The sequence below is a fragment of the Benincasa hispida genome, chromosome 7 (assembly GCF_009727055.1).
Source record: "Benincasa hispida cultivar B227 chromosome 7, ASM972705v1, whole genome shotgun sequence".
Classification (NCBI taxonomy): domain Eukaryota; kingdom Viridiplantae; phylum Streptophyta; class Magnoliopsida; order Cucurbitales; family Cucurbitaceae; genus Benincasa; species Benincasa hispida.
The window spans coordinates 37,249,937-37,268,550 of record NC_052355.1 but is presented as its reverse complement, the minus strand read 5'-3'; the positions used below and the strand labels follow the sequence as shown (position 1 = coordinate 37,268,550).

The window sequence follows — 18,614 nt, the reverse complement described above, 5'->3', positions numbered from 1 at the left end:
GAGAAAGGTCACATTTGGCGATGGTACTTCTGGTAGGATCATTAGGAAAGACAAACTTAATTCCTCAGGTCTTCCATCCTTAAATGATGTAATGTTGGTTGAAGGGCTTACTGTCAACCTTGTTAGCATCAGTCAGTTATGTGATCAGGGTCTGAACGTGAGTTTTACTAAAGACTAGTGTGTTGTCACAGACAATGTCAAAGCTCTTGTCATGATAGGTACAAGGTCATCAGATAACTATTATCTGTGGAATCCTAACGTTGCTTCGTAGGTCTGTCATATCTCTCGACAAGATAAAGCAAGCCTATGGCATAAATGCCTAGGTCATGTGAGCATGAAAACGATTCAAAAAGTTGTAGTCAGAAGTGCTATATCGAGTCTTCCTTCTTTACCTTCATCGACTAGAATTATCCGTGGAGTTTGTCAATCAGGTAAACAAACTCGCACTCCTCATAAACAGACATCACATCTTGGCTCTACACAAATCTTAAAACTTCTTCGCCTGGATTTTATGGATCTTATGCAATCGGAAAGTTTGGGAAGTAAAATGTATGTTTTAGTTGTCATTGATGACTTCTCTAGATACACTTGGGTTCGGTTTCTTCGTGAAAAGTCAGATGCATTTGGTGCTTTTGAAGCTCTGTCTCCTAGTACAATGTGAGAAAGATCTGAATGTGATTCGTATTAGGAGTGATCATAGTAAGGAGTTTGAGAACTCTCAATTTGCTTTTTTTGTAATACAAATGTGATTCATCATGAATTCTCTGCTCCAATCATCCCCCAACAAAATGGGGTTATGGAAAGGAAAAATCGAACACTTCAGGAGATGGCATGTGCGATGCTACATGCAAAACATATGCCTCTTCACTTTTGGTCAGAAGCTCTAAATATTGCGTGTCAAATTCACAACAGAGTTATTTTACATCCCGGTACCTCGAGCACGCTTTATGAACTATGGAGAGGGAGAAAACCGAATGTTAAACACTTCCATATTTTTGGAAGCATGTATTACATCCTTGCTGATAAAGAAGCTAGACGTAAATGGGATTCCAAATCGAATGAAGACATTTTTCTTGGATATTCCACAAATAGTCGAGCCTACCGTGTCTACAATAAAAAAACTCGCTCTGTGATAGAATCTATTAATGTTGTGATTGATGATGGTCCAAACTCATCTAGCATCACTCCTATAGAAGAGGAAGATTCCGATGCACTTCCACTTGTTAATACAAATGTCGCTAACAACTCATCTGACATGTCAACTGACAAAAAATTTAAAACTCCTGTGGGTGACAATATGTCAGCATCTGAAGAGGCTAAAACAAGTAACAAGCATCCTTCCAACAGAATTCGCAAGAATCATCCCCCTAGCAACATCTTGGTAATCTTGACAAAAGGATGACCACCAGAAAGAAAGACAAAGTTAATTACTTGGAGATGATCAGTAATATTAGTTTCACCTCCCCCGTTGAGCCAAGGAATGTCAAGGAAGCTCTTGAGGATGAATATTGGGTCAACGCTATGCAAGAAAAGCTAGGAAAATTTGTGAGGAATAATGTCTAGACTCTTGTTCCGACCAGATTCAGTTATTATGGTCAGCAAAAAGTGAATATTCAAGAATAAGTCTGATGGAGACGACAATATTACCAGAAATAAAGCCAGATTAGTGGCTCAAGGGTATACCCAGACAGAAGATGTAGATTTTGATGAAACCTTTGCTCCAGTTGCAAGACTAGAGGCTATCAGACTTTTGGTCGAAATTTCTTGCCTTCTGAAATTCAAATTGTATCAAATGGATGTAAAGAGTGCTTTCTTGAATGGATAGTTAAATGAGGAAGTTTACAATGAGAAACCCAAGGATTTGTGGATCCTTCGCATCCTGACTATGTGTACAAACTTAACCAGACGCTCTATGGAATTAAACAGGCCCCTAGAGCCTGGTATGAACGCCTAACTCAATTTCTAATTAATAATGATTACAAAAGAGGAAATGTTGATAAGACCGTGTTTGTGAAAAATCTCAAGAGAAATTCGTGATTGTTCAAATTTATGTTGACGATATTGTGTTTGGGCGAATGTCACAAGAGATGGTAGAGCTTTGTGAAACAAATGCAGAAAGAATTAGAGATGAACATGGTAGGACAATTGTCCTAGTTTCTGTGGTTTCAGATTACAACTGAATGAGGGAAAATTCTCTCTCTAAGCAAACATGCCAAGAACATTGTGAAGAAGTTTGGGCTTAAAAAGGCCAGTGTCAAAAGAATCCATGCTCCTACTCATGTGAAAATGTCGAAAGCGGATGGAACTCAAGTTGATGAGAGTCTATACAGGAGTATCATAGAAAGTTTGCTTTATTTAACCGCCACATGACCGAACATTGCATTTGTTACTGGGATTTGTGTCAGATATCAGTCTTGTCCCAAAAACAATCACTTGCTAAGTGCTAAAAGAATAATTAAATACATTAATGGCACAAGTGATTATGGTTTGCTATACACTTTTGATACAAGTAGCTCTCTTGATGGCTACTGCTGATTGGGCCGGGAGCTCTGAAGACCAGAAAAACACTTCTGAAGAGTGTTTCTTTCTTGGGAACAACTTGACTCATGGTTTAGTAAGAAGGAAAACTGTGTTTCTTTGTCAACAGCTGAAGCTGAGTACATTGTAACAGGGAGTAGTTGTACTTAGTTAATTTGGATGAAGCAAATGTTACCAAAGGATGATGTCCCACAAGATGTCATGAATCTTTACTGTGACAACATGAGTGCTATCAATATTTATATAAATCCTGTCCAGCACAGTCAAACTAAACACCGACATATGCCATCACTTCATCCCTGACCTTGTTGAGAGTAAATAGATCATGTTAGAGCACATTGGCATGAAAAATCAAGTTGTAGATATTTTCACAAATGCATTAGATGTTGTCCAGTTTGAGGCCCTGAGAGCTGCTTTGGGCCTGTGTATTTTGAAGGCACAACAATTAATCATTTGGGTCAGTCTGAGGAGTTTGGCCCATTTCGTGTGCAAGCCCATTTTGAATTCAAATTAAAACTGTCTTAATGATGGTAGTTGAGAAGGCATGGCTGGTTAATTGTGTTCATCTTTCAAATCTCTTTTTGAATTCGTTGTGTTGGCAGTTTTACTATAACAAGTTTTCTTGCTATATCGTGGGTTTGTTCATTCTTCAACCGTCTCTCTTTAACGTTTGTTAGTTTGCTTGTCGTGCTAAGACTATTCGTCAAGGTGCTCATACCTCTGACAATAAGATGGCTAGAATTAAATAAAAGGCGAAGAGGAAATTACATGTCGTGGAGGATGTTCCTCCTTCTACCATCAACAAATATGGTGTTAGAGTTTGTGGGTTGTCTGTCTCGAAGAAGGAAATCAGCGTTCCTCCTCCCTCGGAAAAATGTCATCCCTCCAGTGCTAGCCCTTCTGTGGAATCGGAAGGAAAAGACAAGGTGAGTTCTTCCGCTTTAACAATGTCTAATTTGGTTGGTCCTGGGTTTGAAATTAGTCCCAATCCTTAAAAATCAACTTTAAGTGGTTCTTTCAAACACATGCATGAGTTTATTGCTCTCCCTAGAGATTCCAAGGATTAGTAGAAGATAGTGTCGATCCGCCTTCTGTTGCTCAAAAGGATATTAAGGCTTCTATTAGTAATGTCGTTGCTGATGATTTACTTACTGCTATTAGAGGAGATGTTGATTCTAATGTGTCTGAATTGGGTTGGCTACTAATGAGAATGTTGTTGTGTCTGATTCTAAGTTTAACGAAAATGAAAGCATTAATGTGAACGAAGAAAATGTTTTAAATACTGTTGTTGAGAATATTATGTCTACCTTTTCTATACCTGGTGCTACTGCTTTGTAAAATGTTTCTATTAATTCGGTTCTTGTTAGTACTGAGCCTCGTGAAGTGGCTCAAACTGTTGAGGAGAGTGTTAAGACTCTACTTGAGACATCTATTATGCTTGACCAAGGAAATGTGGTTGATGATCCTTTGACTATTGTGAATTATGAAAATTTGAAGAATACTGCTTCGTTTTGATGTTAACCCCGAATCAAGGGATCCTGAGAAATCTCTTAGCTCTACCCATTCTTCCGACGAAGACGATGAAGATAATATTCCTATTGTAGAGCTTCGATCAAGGAAAATTGTTGTTGATGCTAGTGTAACTGCTGCCAATAATGTTAATGTTTCGCATGAGACATCAGAAAATGATTATGTCAAGTCTTCTTCTAAGTATGACTCCAACTGAAGGGTTCGTAACAGCTCTGAAAACAAGGACACAGCGAACATCCATGTCCCCCGTGCTTCTGCAAAAGGCAAGGAAAAGTAATCTGGTAGTGCTAATGTTCTTCCGTTCCCCTGGAGGAAAGTGCAAGTTTGTGGAAAGAGGATGAAAAGAAATTGTCCGATCGAATTCAGGAATGTCGTGACCTCATGGATTTGCTACTTGGTGCTAGGTTAGAAAAAAATGTGTTGAATTTGGAGTCTTATTATCCCCTACTTGTTTGGGAATTTATAGTAAATCTATCATCAGATTTTGCGGATTCAACTAGTCCTGACTACTTGAAAGTTCACATCAGAAGACATTAGTTTGTTCTATTTCCTGCACTAATCAATCAGTTTCTTCACAGGAATGTGCCAGAAAATGTTACTAAGTAGCATCCATCTTTAAGGGATCTTGTGTTGAATTAACAGGGGGTGCTCACTCATCTTGGCCTAGGAAGAGTCAACTGTCTTCAACTGTGCTCAGTGTGAAATATGCCCTTTTACACAGAATTGGGATATCTAACTGGAGTCCTTCCTCCCATAAGTCTGGACTTTCCATTTCTTTTCCTACATTAATCTATCAGATTGAAACTAGATCTCAGTTCAACTATGGTGCATTTGTTCTAAATCACATAAAGGACATTAGGTCCAAAGCCCTTCGGTTTCCCATTTGCTATCCCGGGTTAATTTGTGGCGTTCTTGTTTCTCAGAAACCAAATTTGATTACCCTTGTTGAACCTTTTGGCTTTCCTCCAAGCCTGTTTGTCATTCACCCCAAGCTCCTGCAAGGACACCATGTTCCTGACATACACTACCACCTCGACTCGACCTTTTTTTAGGCCAAGCTAAAATTTGATTGAGTCTTCCTTTGGTAGTCGTATTCTTCAACTGCTATCGAATGAATCTCATGATATTCAGTCCTTAGTGCAAATGCTTCAAGAAAGAAAAGCTGACGTCGATGAGGTACTTCAGATGATGTGGTCTGTTTACTCCAGATCTGGTGGAGCAACCTCTTCTAAAAGAAGGAGTTGATTTTATTTAGTCAGAAAGAGGGAGAGTTTGGAAAGTGTTCTGGAAGATACTTGTTTTTTTTTTCCTTATTTCGGGCTTCTGTTGGTGATATTATTGTACTTGTTAAGACTTGGTTTCAAACAACTTTATTTTTGTTGAATGATTGGTTATTCGTCTCTTGTTCTGCCTTTAAAAAAATAAGCCGAAGAGGGAGCTTGTTGAAGATTTGATTGGTTGGCTTTATATTTTTCTAAGGCATTGATTTTTGCATTTGTCTCAAATAAAGTCTTAAAATATGGTTTAGACAACAGATTTGTTTTTTTGCACAATATTTTTTCCTTGATATTCCAACTGATTTATTTCGTTCAATATTTTTCTTTATTGAGGTGCGACTTATCTTTTCCAAAGGGGATTTATTTCCTTTCTTGGTTTCGATTATTAAAGGAGAATTATGCTGATCATTTGGGGTTGCCGCTTTTGTTATTTGAGCAAGACGATTTTTTCTGTTCTATGGCCAAACTGTGCAACATTGTGTTTTTGCTCTTTGCTCACTATATTTCGCTGTGCAAGGTTTTCATCTGGTGAGTGCATCACGTTGAAGATAATAACGGTCTTAGGGGGAAACTAAGCCATCACTATTGAGAAGGGATTCTCACGATCTTAAGGGGAGTCTAAGCCATTGCTACGGAGAAGAGTTCCCCATTTTTGGGGGATTCTAAGTTTCATCAGTGAAGGGAATTCGTTGACTTGAAGAAAAGATAACAACGCTGAGAGGAGTCTCACACACTATCGAAAGTCGAAGTGCTCAATGCTAATATTTTCGAACTTAGGAGGAGCCTAAGTGCATTTGAGAGGGAGTCTCACATCTAGGGGAAGCCTAGGTGATTAGTGAATAGAGCTCTGTGTGAGTCACTGTAGTAGTCATGTATTACAGATAAATACAATGTTGTAAACTGCTTAATTCATTAATATTAGAGTAGGGTTGGCAAAAATCCCCACAGAGTCGGGAAATCCGGCGTGGAATCCCGGTTTGACAGGGATAGGGTCAAACCGAGGATAAAAAATGAATCTCCAACCGGGAATGGTATCCCCCCCGGTCCCCGTCCCCGCCCACACACCGAATATTTTGTTTAATAATTTTAATAATAATAATAATAATAACAATAAATAAATAAATATATATATATACATACATATAAGTAGCTTAGCTACTGTTTTATTCTCTTAACCTTCTTGTTACTTTTTTTTCATTTATTTCATAATATAATTATCTTAAACTTTTTATTAAATCTAAAATATTTTTAATTATTAATTTAAATAAATAAATAATAATAATACTACTTTGTTATATTAAAATTTTAAAATTTGAATATAAATACCAAAATTTAATTGATTTTATATAAATAAATAATAAAAAAATATAAATATAAACGGGGAATTTTTTCCCGCAGAGATTCCCCGACCCCGACCCCCCAAAACGGGGAATGGGGCAGGGAGGGGGATTATAAATCCCTACGGGGACGGGGAGTGCATCCCCGACCCCACCCCGACTCATTGCCAACCCTATATTAGTGGATTATCTTTCTCCGACACACTGCCTCCCAGACGTAGGTGGATTTCACCAAACTGGATTACCAACTTCTATGAGTCTTTATCTCCTTGCTTATTGTTGGTATCTTATTGTTACAGTTGTTGTTTGTGCTTTCCGTTTAACATCTGTAATTCGAATGACGAGTCAACCTCACACTTTTTCAATATCTTTTTCAAAATAAATAAATAAATCAATAAACATTATAAAAATACTTATTTGAGTCCTGTATTTTTTCCTTTTGCTTTTTTGTGGCTACAATTTTGGCAGGAATTATGGTTGTGCCCTACCAATGGCATAAATATGTATTTCGTGCATCAAATGCAAAGGAAAGTGATCATGAAGAATGCAGATTTCAAGCTGAAGATAGGTGAAATGTATATCTACGTCTCAAAAGTTAGTTGTTTAAACTTCATAGATCTACATTTCACCAACTTCTAATAGGACAAATGAACCAAAATGCCAAGGTCATTTAATCAAAAGGTTGTCTAGTCGTGGGTTTTATTAGGTTGTATTTACTTTATTTTACTTATTTTGTTTTATTGTACTTTGAGCATTAGTTTCTTTTCATTTTTTCAATGAAAAGTCTTGTTTTCCTTTTTAAAAAAAAAAGGTTGAAAGAAATTCTGTATAGATTGAACTTCCAGAATCTACTGGAAACTGAGAGGTAATTTTCAAACCAAAAGGCAAAAACAACCACTGATCAGCCCACCATTTTACGTTCCAACATTACCTGTAAACTCCAAAAGGTCTTGTAAAAGTTGAAATCAATAGAAAAGCCTGAAAACAAAGTGAAATATCACAAGCTTGATAGTTGATCTAAATTTAGAATAATAATACTAAATCAATAATATATCAAAAAAGCATGAAAGGATCCAAAGAAACTCCAGTACTTCACTTTTCTACCATGGAAAGAATATTGGCATCAAAGAAAATATTAAACATTGCAATGGCATACCATCAGGGGGTTCTTTCTCATATTTTGTTTCGTTGGAGGTGTTAAACACTCCTTTTATATTCACAGCTGCAAGTGCAACAAATGATAAAAAGAACAATTCATATGAAACAATTCAAAAATAGCATTAGAATATGAAGATGGAAATCTGAAACACATACCAGAACGTTCAGATAAAGGGAAAAAATGTGCTAGAAACATCAGAATGCGTCCACAAAACACCACATCACTTGCCTAAATGCAGATCCAGAAATTAGTACCAGAATTAATTCTTTTATAAGAGAGAGCGAGAGAAAGCCAAGGCTCAGGCATACTGCTGACTGGAAAAATAATCTTCTGATAAGAAGCGGGGATCATAAATTAAAGAGAACAGATATTCTCTTCACATATAAATAACAAAAGGATAAGTTTGACCACCTATTGTTTTGTCTTCTCTTTTTTTGGGTAAGGAATTGGCTTTCATTGAAAAAATGAAAGTATAAAACGAAAGTTCTAATGACAATCGATCATGTTTGCTTGTAAATGAAAATTTTGTATTTAAATAACATGCTCCCTCGTTTTCTTTGGAAAGGAGAACTCCAATTCAGACATATATCTTGCACCGAATAGTCTTCAAAACGCTTAGATAGGGACACCAAAATGATGCATTAAGCTTTGCTGTCTCAAGGCGATTTTTCCAGCAGGTTGCTTTGTTATGGAATACTCTTTGATTTCTCTCAAACCACAAATCCGTTAATAGGGCTTTGATAGCGTTATTCCATAGCAGTTTAGGTGCTAGTTTTAAAGTAGGACCAATCAAAATCTGCTCCACATTATCTCTGAATGAGTTCCCAAAAAAACAGCTTGTGTTGAAAGTTGCCAATAAAAAATTCCAGCATGATGTAACATAGGGACACTCAAAGAAGAGGTGCTGTAAAGACTCACTTGTTTCTTGTTGGAAAATAAAAAATCCATGTATCACTTCTTCAATTTACCGATGATACACTGATTTTTTGTAAATATGATGATGAAATGCTAGAGAATCTTTGAAAGACGCTTGATTTATTTGAATGGTGTTCGGGGTAAAGAGTTAATTGGGAAAAATCTGCCATTTGTGGAGTCAATATTGAAGAGAATCAGGTGCATGCTGCTGCCTCTCTACTAAAATGCAAAGTCACTTGCCTATTATATATCTTGGATTGCCCTCAGGGGGATATCCAAAAAGGGTCTCATTTTGGCAGCCAGTCATTGATAAAGTTCAAGATAGATTAGACAAATGGAGGAGGTACAACTTATCAAGGGGAGGAAGAGCCACCTTGTGTACATCGGTTTTGTCTAATCTCCCAACCTACTATAGGTCCACCTTCCTTATGCCTGAAAAAGAAGTCTCTATCATAGAAAGAACAATGAGAAATTTCTTTTGGGAAGGTCACTATGAGGGTAAAATGAATCATTTAATCAAATGGGAGACGGTCATAAGGGCCCAAGAGGATGTAGGAATTGACATTGGAGGCCTCCGAAACATAAATTTGGCATTGTTAGCTAAGTGGGATTGGAGATTTTTTAATGAAGACAAATCCCTTTGGGCTCAAGTTGTAAAGAGCGTCCATGGCAGTAGCTTGTTCGAATGGCATACAGCAGGCTAATGTAGCCTAAGCATAAGGAGCCCTTGGATTAGCATGCATTTCTAGTTCTTGGATGAAAATTGAAGCTTTGGCGGTCTTCAAGCTAGGCAATGGATGCAGACTTGGCTTTTGGTTGGACCCTTGGATTGACAAAATGTCTTTGTATGAACGCTTTCCTGGTTTATATAGAATTGCTATCAACCCAAAAGGATCAATAGCTAAACAATTCCTAAATGAGACAAAAAATTCCTCCTCATCTTGGTCAGTTTGTGATGTAGCCTAAATGATAAAAGGAGAGAAATCTCCAAGAACCAAGATTGTGAATCTTTTATTAGAATGAATAATGTGTTTGATACAAGTGGGGAAGGTTCCTATTTATAGAGTTTTATTACAAGTGGGGGTAAGAAGGGAATTAACCGAGAATATTTCCTAATTACCCAATTAGCCCATATTCTTCTTACATTATTCTACCCCTCCAAAAAGAAAACTCGTCCTCGAGTTTTTAAAAAAAAAAAATTTATGAAGCAAACAAGGAATGAAATAAACTTGTTCAATGGAGTATGACCAAACCAACCTCCTACATTTTGAACAAAAATATTATGATCAATTTGAGACAAAAAATTCAATATTGCCACCAAAAAATGAACTTCTCCATCAGCCATAAACCCAAAAAAGATGTTTCCTTCAAACTCATTCAAAACTGTATTCAAATGACCAATCACTAAAAAACCATCTTCCAAAGAGAATCTTTCAAGAATCACGTCTTCTTTATCAGCTCTTCGACAATTTAGTGATCCATTTCCAACGCAATCAATGTGTCGTTGTTCTTGCTCGATTTTTGCTCGGTGTTCGATGCTTCTTTTCCAACATCTTCGTTGGATATTTCTTCTCCACTTGAAACTATTTCCAAGCAACATCTTCAAATTCTTGTTTTTCTTCAATTTTATCTTCAAGGTTTTTTATTTGAAAATTTTCCAACCATGATTTCTTTATTTTTTCTTCGGTATATGAAATCAATCCGTTCTTGAACTCTTGTGAATGAATTGATAGTTGATCAATATGCTGAGTCATTTTCCCCAATGAACGTTGGATGTCTTTCGTTGTTTTCTTTATTTCCTCCAATGCTACGGGATCAAAGTAGTCATTTTGTTGGATTCTTGAATATGTTTTAATCTCATAGTGGGTATAGGACTCATCCACTGATTTTCTTGATTGTGTTTCATAACCAGAAGAATGATTTTGAGTCTTGAACATTCTTCTTGGGCTGTAAAAATCCATTCTTGATGATTCTTTAATTCATCTAACTCCCAATCTTTACGTTGCTTTCTTGAAAAATGGGTTTGATTGGATCATCGGGCATTTTTTCGATATTGTTGCCTCCTTATTCTGTCCCAAACTGCCTTAGAAACATCATTGGAATCACCAAAAATCACTAGAATCAAATTTCCCATGAGGATAATGATAGGTTCTTTGAGAAAATCGACATAGGCAAAATGAGTATATTGAAATTCTTCTTCTGAATCACTTGAGTCAGAATTTTAGCATTGTTTTTGGAAGTAAATTTGATTCTCTTGCCTACCAATGTTTTTGGGAATATCTTCTCAATCACTTGAATCAGAATGCCAGCAATTTAAATTGGGTCTTTGGGAATAACTTTCCTACTAATATGTTGCAGATTTTGATGGCTCCCTCTCTAAAAAAGAATGCCAAGTTGCTGTGGAATAATGCAGTGAAAGCATTATTGTCTGAAATTTGGTTCGAAAGAAATTAACAAGTATTCCAGGACATGCGAACCACTTGGATGGAGCATTTTGATATCGTCCAGCACAACGCTTCGGCTTGGTGCACACTTTCCAAGCATTTTGCAGATTTTTCACTTCAAGACCTAAGCTTAAATTGGAGGGCTATCATATTTCCAGATTTTTAGAAATTTCTTGGATGTACTTGTAGGCCTTTGTTAGCTGTTCTGTGTAGTTTCTGGTTATTCCATTGAGGAAGTTTGTGTTTTGTGTTTTACGTTGTCCGAAGGTGTGGACTTGAGATGTATTAGTCTTTGTGACTTGTAGACATATTTATAGTACGAGTTTTATTTTGATAGTTGGAGATGATGAGGGTGCAAAGGGGGTGTCAACCTAGTTGAGATGTTCGGGTGCACTTCTTGATCCTTAGGTTCTATTTCTCTTCATTTCCATATTGTACATTGAGTTTTTGTCTCATTACATTATCTTAACGAAGAGTTAATTTCCTTTCCAAAAAACAAAACTCTCTAGAGATTTTAATTGTTGTGTTATATTCTTTGAATCTCACCATAATTATTAGGATCAAGAATCAGAGAAGATGATTGGGAGTGCTAGGATGCTTGATGACCTTTACTACATTGATGAAGGTTCTTTTAGCAATAAAATAACTCAAAATCTCATTAGTATCAGTTCTCTTTCTATCAAGAACAAATTATACTATGGCATCCTAGTTTTCCTTATCTCAAATATTTATTTCCAAATTTGTTTAAGGGAATTGATTGTTCCTCTTTTGATTATGAAAGTTGCATTTTAACAAAAAAAACCATTGGTCCACATATTTTTCAAAATCTTATAAAGCATCAAAACCTTTTTATTTAATTCATAGTGATGTTTGGGATCTAAAAGAAACAACCAACTTAATTCCGAACTTCTGCAAGCCGAATAACTTTACAATTATTTTCCCTTTTCTTTCGAAAGAAATCCTTCATGGGAGAGTGCAAGAACTCCACTAAATCAGCTTCAAGCCATTGTAAAGACTAAAGAGGATAAATATATGAAAATCTTCCACTTATAATTCATATCTTCCAAGAAGAAACCATTTTCCTCTAACCAAATACAAAAATAAGAATTCCTAATGCAACAACTCTTGACTTCCATCTTCTAAAAGAAGAACTCTAAATACTTTGACTAAAACCAAATACAATATTGGGATATGATGCCGGCGCTAAAGATGTGTCAACCTAGTTGAGATATCCGGGTGCGCCTGTTGATTTCCTCGTCTTCTAGTTTGTATAGATTATTATGTCTTTTTGTACTTTGAGCATTAGCCTCTTTTCATTATATCAATGAAAAATTTTGTTTCCTTTTTTTAAAAAAGATAATTAAAAAATAATTTTAAAAAAAGAAGTGGCAAGCTAGGCGAGAAGGAAGGCTAGGCAACGAGGAAAGCTAATTGAAGAAGAGGCTGAGTGGAAGAGAGTGGGAGGATGAGGAGGAGAGAGGAGAGAACATAATTACCTTAAGCCCAATAGTGTTTGGTCCTCAGTGAGATTTCATGTTTCTCTTTAGGGCTTCAATTTCAAAGATTTTTTTTTTTGTAATTATTCTCTAGGCAATATCTTACTTAGTTGGAAACCCTTCCTCCAGTGGGGTTTTTTCCCGTGGGCTTGATTTTTTGTATGCCCTTGCCCTTGTATTTTTTCATTTTTTTTCTCAATAAAAGTAGTTGTTTCTATTAAGAGGGGGACCCTTAAGCCCAGTCCTTGTTTGGGGGATGGGTTTAGGACGCCAGGCTCCTATTTTCAAAATGAGAATTAAAGATTAAAAGAATGCAATTGCAATACATTATAGTACCTTTGACAGACGGCGGAGCAATTGATTGCAAGTTCTCAACATGACAAGTTTTCCACGTGCAAAAAGCTCTTGCTGTGACAAAATAGCCATTTTGTTTTGAAGGAAATAAAGTTACAGAAAACTTATAGGAGAGAGAAAAAAAAAAGTATTTAAAGAAAAATGGAAATAGTGTATTTGAGTAACAAGAGGAAACCTTTCCCAATATGTCTTGTTTACTCTCAATGTAACCAAAAATATCTTTGCAGTTCCTCAATGTTGACATTTCAGTCAGGTCCTCCAACAGCTGGAATATCATGCCTCCTTCAACATGCTCTTTCTCACAAAGATATAGGACCATGTCTAAGGCAAGAACGACGACATTAGAATGATTAAAAAGTGCCCAAATGCTGAAGAATTAAATACAAATATTTTCATCATTAGTGCAGTTTCAATGCAGCGAAATCTTCAGACAAAAACTAAAATCAAGGCCAAAACTAGATCATTATTGAGAATTACCAAACAAAGAAGCTTCCATTGATGTTAAAAAAAATTCTTCTCAATCCAGCAATGAATCTTGAAGATTAAGGAACAAAATGAAGAAAGAGGATCCAAGATTTTAATTAAAAAAAATGGAGTACAGGTGCTGAGCATGTAAGATTTTTATCAACTGCAGAGCATGAAAAAATCATGGTGCACGTTGGGTTAATGGTCAAGCTAACGTGACAATGCTTAGGTATCAACTCTTTTTAAATAGAAATAAATCAATAATTAAAATCTGGTACTTCTTTAAGTATACAGCAATACCACAATAATTAGTAAACCATATCACAAAAAATTAAAAATCAGTTGAACACCTATGAATTTTGTTTCCTATGCAAAATATATGTATATATTTGGTCAAAAAGAGTTGCTTTGCCCTAGGGGCTTTTTTGTAATTTTCTTATGGGCCTACGGTTTTCATCCATCTATTTATTTGAGCAAGTCTTCCTATATTTTGTATCACTTCAATAATAAAAAATAAGTCTCTATCATGGTTTTTTCTCCCTGGTTCTAGGGTTTTCTACGTAAACTATTTGTGTTTCCCTTCTCCTTCATCTTTTATTTTCATCATAGAATCAACAACTTTCATTAGAAAAAATGAAAGAATATGACCATTAGGTTACAACAACACGTTTAACTCTAAAATAATATAAAATACCAAGAAGACGAGGAATATGACCCTGTGAAGTTTCCTTTTCATCAATAGAGATCCCATACTGCATTATTGGCTCCGTTGATTGAACTCCAGATGACTGTACCAATATCAAAGTGAAGATAAACTTATTTACAAAAATACTAGAAAAAAAAAATGTGAGGCTGAAAATTATTTATTTTAATAAGAAACTTAACTTTCATTATCAAAAGGTAGATACAAGAAAGGGGGAGATGAGATATCCCTACACACCAACCAGTTAAAAAAGGGAGGCCCAACTGGTGTAAATATGAGTTAGGCTATAATTACAAAAGAATTTAGAAGTAGAAGACCATGAAGAAGCAAATAGAGTAACTAAATCCCTGTTTAATTTTTTATCACAAATTGCTTGGCACGGGCTAATGGAAAATCTTCCTCAATTTTTTCTTCCTATCATTTCCATTTTGTCCCATTTAATAAATATACTTTTATGTCAAGAGAAACAGCTAAAGATTCTATTTAGTATGAAAATGTAGACAAGAAAGGCATGGGGATAGTGAACAAAAATTATCTTCCCTTTTTAAGTTGGAACTTGAAGTACCATGTAAAGGAATTGGTCGTTTATTCATGTTAATGTCCAAATCTTACGAGAAATCTAGAATGATTAATCAACCCTTCTTTTTCTGAACAAAATAATGTCCGTTATAAAACTATACATTCACACACACAAAACAAACAAATAGAGTTTCCTTCCAATATCTAGATTTCTAAAAGAATATCCAATTTCTTCATTTCAACAACAGCTCCCAAAGGCTTTGTTGCATTCGTCCAAATGGTTTTGCCTGCTTTCTCAACTTGTGGCCACAAACCAATTGATTCAAGTTATCTTGAGCATAGTATGATCAAACTGAGCCATGTTTAATCGCAAAACAAGGCTATCCAGCTGAAATTTTAATATTGACAAAGGATGAATAGAAGTGGTCCTGGCTTTCCCATTCTTATTGCAAATAATACAATGCAACACATTAAGCTAACAGCAATATTAGGAAATCTTCTTTGTAGTTTCTCTATGTTGACTCTTCCACGGTTTAGGATTAAAAAAAAATTAACTAATTATATACATAAACAAAAAAAACAAAAAAGAGGTCTTTAGTATGATGTAGACTGTGTATGTATTTGTAATTTTCATATTCTTCAATTTCTATGCTGTCAACCTCCTAAAAATTGCTAGATCAAGACAACAGAATGTACTTCTAACCTTCAATATCTCGAAGAAACAGGCTTCACACTTTGTGGAGGCACCAAATTGTAACTGAAGTATTATACAAATAGTTTTCTTGCACTAAAAGGTTATGATATGATTTTTCAGAAGCAAAAATGATGACAGAGGCAAAACACATCCTTTCTTCCCCTGGACCTCTCCAGGTGACAAAATACACTGGAAGTTATGGTTGGTTCCTGAGGATTTGCAGCGAAAGTATGCAACTGAAGGAACTTGCAATTGAAGACATCTAAGACCCAAAGACTATAGGGACCACAAAATTTATCAATGTCGGAATTAGTAAAATCAATTCCATTTAGAACCAAATACACAATAGAAACCTGAGCTTTGTCAAAAATCAAGATTATAAATCCAAGGAAGAAAATTTCAACAAAATCATCTACCTATAAAAACAGAGTCGAGATCTAACTAGACCTAGCTCCATGACAAAAATTTTAATGTAAAAGAAGTTACAAATACAGCAAAAAAAGATCATAAAATAAGTTTCTCTACCATATGCATGATTAATGAAATCTAAATCTCAATTATACGAGCTCCACTGTCTAGCTTACCACTAATTCTTGAAGCAGTCGCCGTAGAATATTTTCCAGCAACTGATTTTCATCTTGTGCCAATTTCGTGTGCTTCTGTTGTGTGAAAAAATAAAAAAAATAATATTAATAAACTAAAGAACTGTCCTATCAAAAGAAAAATTAAAATTAAGAACTGACAAAAAAAATATTCTATATTGTTGAGAATTGAAGTTTTGGTTTTTTTTGTAATTTAAAATAAACCAAGCTTTAATAAATGAACTGTATCAGAGATTAAAGAACAGTATCAGGGAATCTACATGAAAGACTTTAAACTCGTAACCAAAAAACAGCTCCAAATTGATAAGAATGGGTCATAAAAGATACCAACATAACTCCTTGGAAATGGACACCAAAAAACAAACCTCGTCCAAAGACACTATCTCAAGTCGAATACTTTGTTCTCAATATCCAAGAAATACAATGTCAAGCTTGAAAGTTCTGAAGTATCCACTTTTAGGAATACTGATCAATCAAAATAATGGTGCTCAAGGTCGTTAGTTCATTCGTATAATTATTCAAGCGGAAGGGAACTTCATGCTCCCAGGGGGTAAATTAACTCTAACCCAAGAACTTTCGGGTGAGAAATAAGAGAGATTTCTTGCAGGAAAACTACAAGGCGGAGAAAGCCACTGTGCTTTTTGTGTGTGTGTGTGCGTGCATGAGAGTACTCTTTTGATAATTAAATCTTTGTATCAGAACATAACCCCCACCTCATCCAAAGAAAACACTTAACTCCATATTTATTGGTCAAGTTTGCACTTCCCATCTGAATTTGAAACTTTCAACACTCTATGAATTTGTGAAGTGCTATTGAAATTCGATACTCTACCAATTTGTGATGTGTTATTGACATTCGATACTCTACGAACTTGTGATGTTTTATTTACATCATATATGACATTGCAGGTAGTCCAATGTTTTGGTGTAGTTACCTGAGGTTTGATAACATCTTGAACTGTCTGCAAAGCAAAATTTTCTGGTGACCCCGTTTGCAATATGGCTTTCCGAAATTCTTCCTGGAATTTTAAAAATAAAAAAAATAAAATAAAATAGAAGAAGAAGAACACGGCTGCATGATGCTTGGAGAAAAATGTACTGAATATACATATGTATATATATTTATTTATGACAATAGCTGATTTAAGTAGTTTCTCGTTCAAAATGCCTAAACCAATAAACTCGTCTAACTCCCAAGATCACTAAGCACGAGTCAATTCCTCCTACCCCCCCAAAAAAAAATAATAATAATCAAAATCTACTGCTTGTAGCTGATACAATCAATTACAATTTACAGCCCATGTGTTCAATTTCCTTCAAACTCTACCCTAATTGAAAGAAAAAAGAATATAGAATTCCAGCTGTTTTAGAACAATTTTTTCAAGTGAAATTTTTGTTGATTGCAGCCAAAACTTCAATCAGAAGAAATAGCGAAAACCATATTTCCTCCCTAGTCCCTCCATTCGAAAATCGTAGGATACAATTCTAACAACTATTAACATATATTCTCCCGAGAGGGAAAAAAATCCATTCACAGTTGAAACAAGCACTCCCGTGCATTAACAAACAATAATCACTAAAACAATTTGAGACTGCTGCGTTCTGAATAACAGCTATTGCCATCCAGACAGCAGTTCTGAAGAAACCCAAGCTACAGTTTACACTTGAACAAAACCAAACAATAACACGACCAGACTCGTCGAGTGTGAGTTTACCATGTCAATGGTTCAGAAATTAGCACCGCCGGGTATTTCCTATTGTTCTGAATACCGAAGCATGAGCTACAATAAAATTTGTCGACTCTAGTCTCAGCAAAGCTTCGAGTTCGAAGTCCTATAGGCGAAGAGAACGCAATGAGACGGTACTTTCGCAATGTTCTTATTGAATTATACCCCTGTTTCTTTTGTTGGGGGTTAAATTACTAAATTTGGTCCTAAGAGTTGGCAACGGGGTCGGGACTCCATCTCGTCCCATGGGGTATTTCCCCATTCTCACTAATTGAAGACGGAGACGGGAACAAGGATTCTTCGTTGGAGAAACGGGTCTCACGGGGACCCATCTCCATTTTATATATAAATATTTGTAATTATATATATATATATATAAAATATTTAATCGAGGACGGGGTGGGGATACCCTCCCCGTCCCCGATCGGACACCCGGTTAGAATTTTCGGTTTGACTTCCATTTCCAATCAAGCTGGGATTTCTCACATCTGATCGAAGTGAGGACCCGACCTCGCAGGATTTTTGCCAACCCTACTCACTTTCACTTTTATGTCTATCTTCAACTTAAAAATATATATACTTTTACCTCGATATAAAGCCGAAATAATAATTTTGCAAGTCCTCTATATAACTTCACAAACTTTTATCCAATCCTAGGTTATGAACCAAATATTAATTTTAACTTTTATGTTAACTTCCAAATCATAAATTTGTCTTACAAAAACTCAAAACCATTTACTCATCTAAAACTACTCCAAAACTGCCACCGAGTAATCCAACCTATACACAAACCACAAATAATAATTAACGACTAAATTTATAGCAATTAAACTTAAGCCAAAAGGGTTATAAAG

At 35.6% G+C, this 18,614-nt stretch overlaps 1 protein-coding gene across 3 annotated transcripts in view; it reads right to left on the bottom strand.

Annotated features, from left to right (window-relative positions):
- The window catches only part of LOC120081427 (THO complex subunit 1), a 49,441-nt gene extending 31,525 nt beyond the window's left edge, over positions 1 to 17,916 (bottom strand). Inside the window, exons 1-9 of one of the 3 annotated variants that reach the window (XM_039036276.1) lie at positions 17,749 to 17,916; positions 16,969 to 17,052; positions 16,016 to 16,090; positions 14,231 to 14,303; positions 13,226 to 13,371; positions 13,033 to 13,104; positions 7,997 to 8,069; positions 7,839 to 7,904; positions 7,614 to 7,660 (exon numbers count right to left, since the gene is read on the bottom strand). In XM_039036276.1, the coding sequence (XP_038892204.1) occupies positions 7,614 to 7,660; positions 7,839 to 7,904; positions 7,997 to 8,069; positions 13,033 to 13,104; positions 13,226 to 13,371; positions 14,231 to 14,303; positions 16,016 to 16,090; positions 16,969 to 17,052; positions 17,749 to 17,751 (639 nt within the window). In that variant the 5' untranslated portion in view covers positions 17,752 to 17,916. Of the gene's footprint in view, positions 1 to 7,613; positions 7,661 to 7,838; positions 7,905 to 7,996; positions 8,070 to 13,032; positions 13,105 to 13,225; positions 13,372 to 14,209; positions 14,304 to 15,440; positions 15,641 to 16,015; positions 16,091 to 16,968; positions 17,053 to 17,748 lie in introns of those variants that run through there. The other 2 variants (XM_039036275.1, XM_039036278.1) reach the window with 2 other exon arrangements.
- Between the last annotated feature and the right edge of the window lie 698 nt (positions 17,917 to 18,614).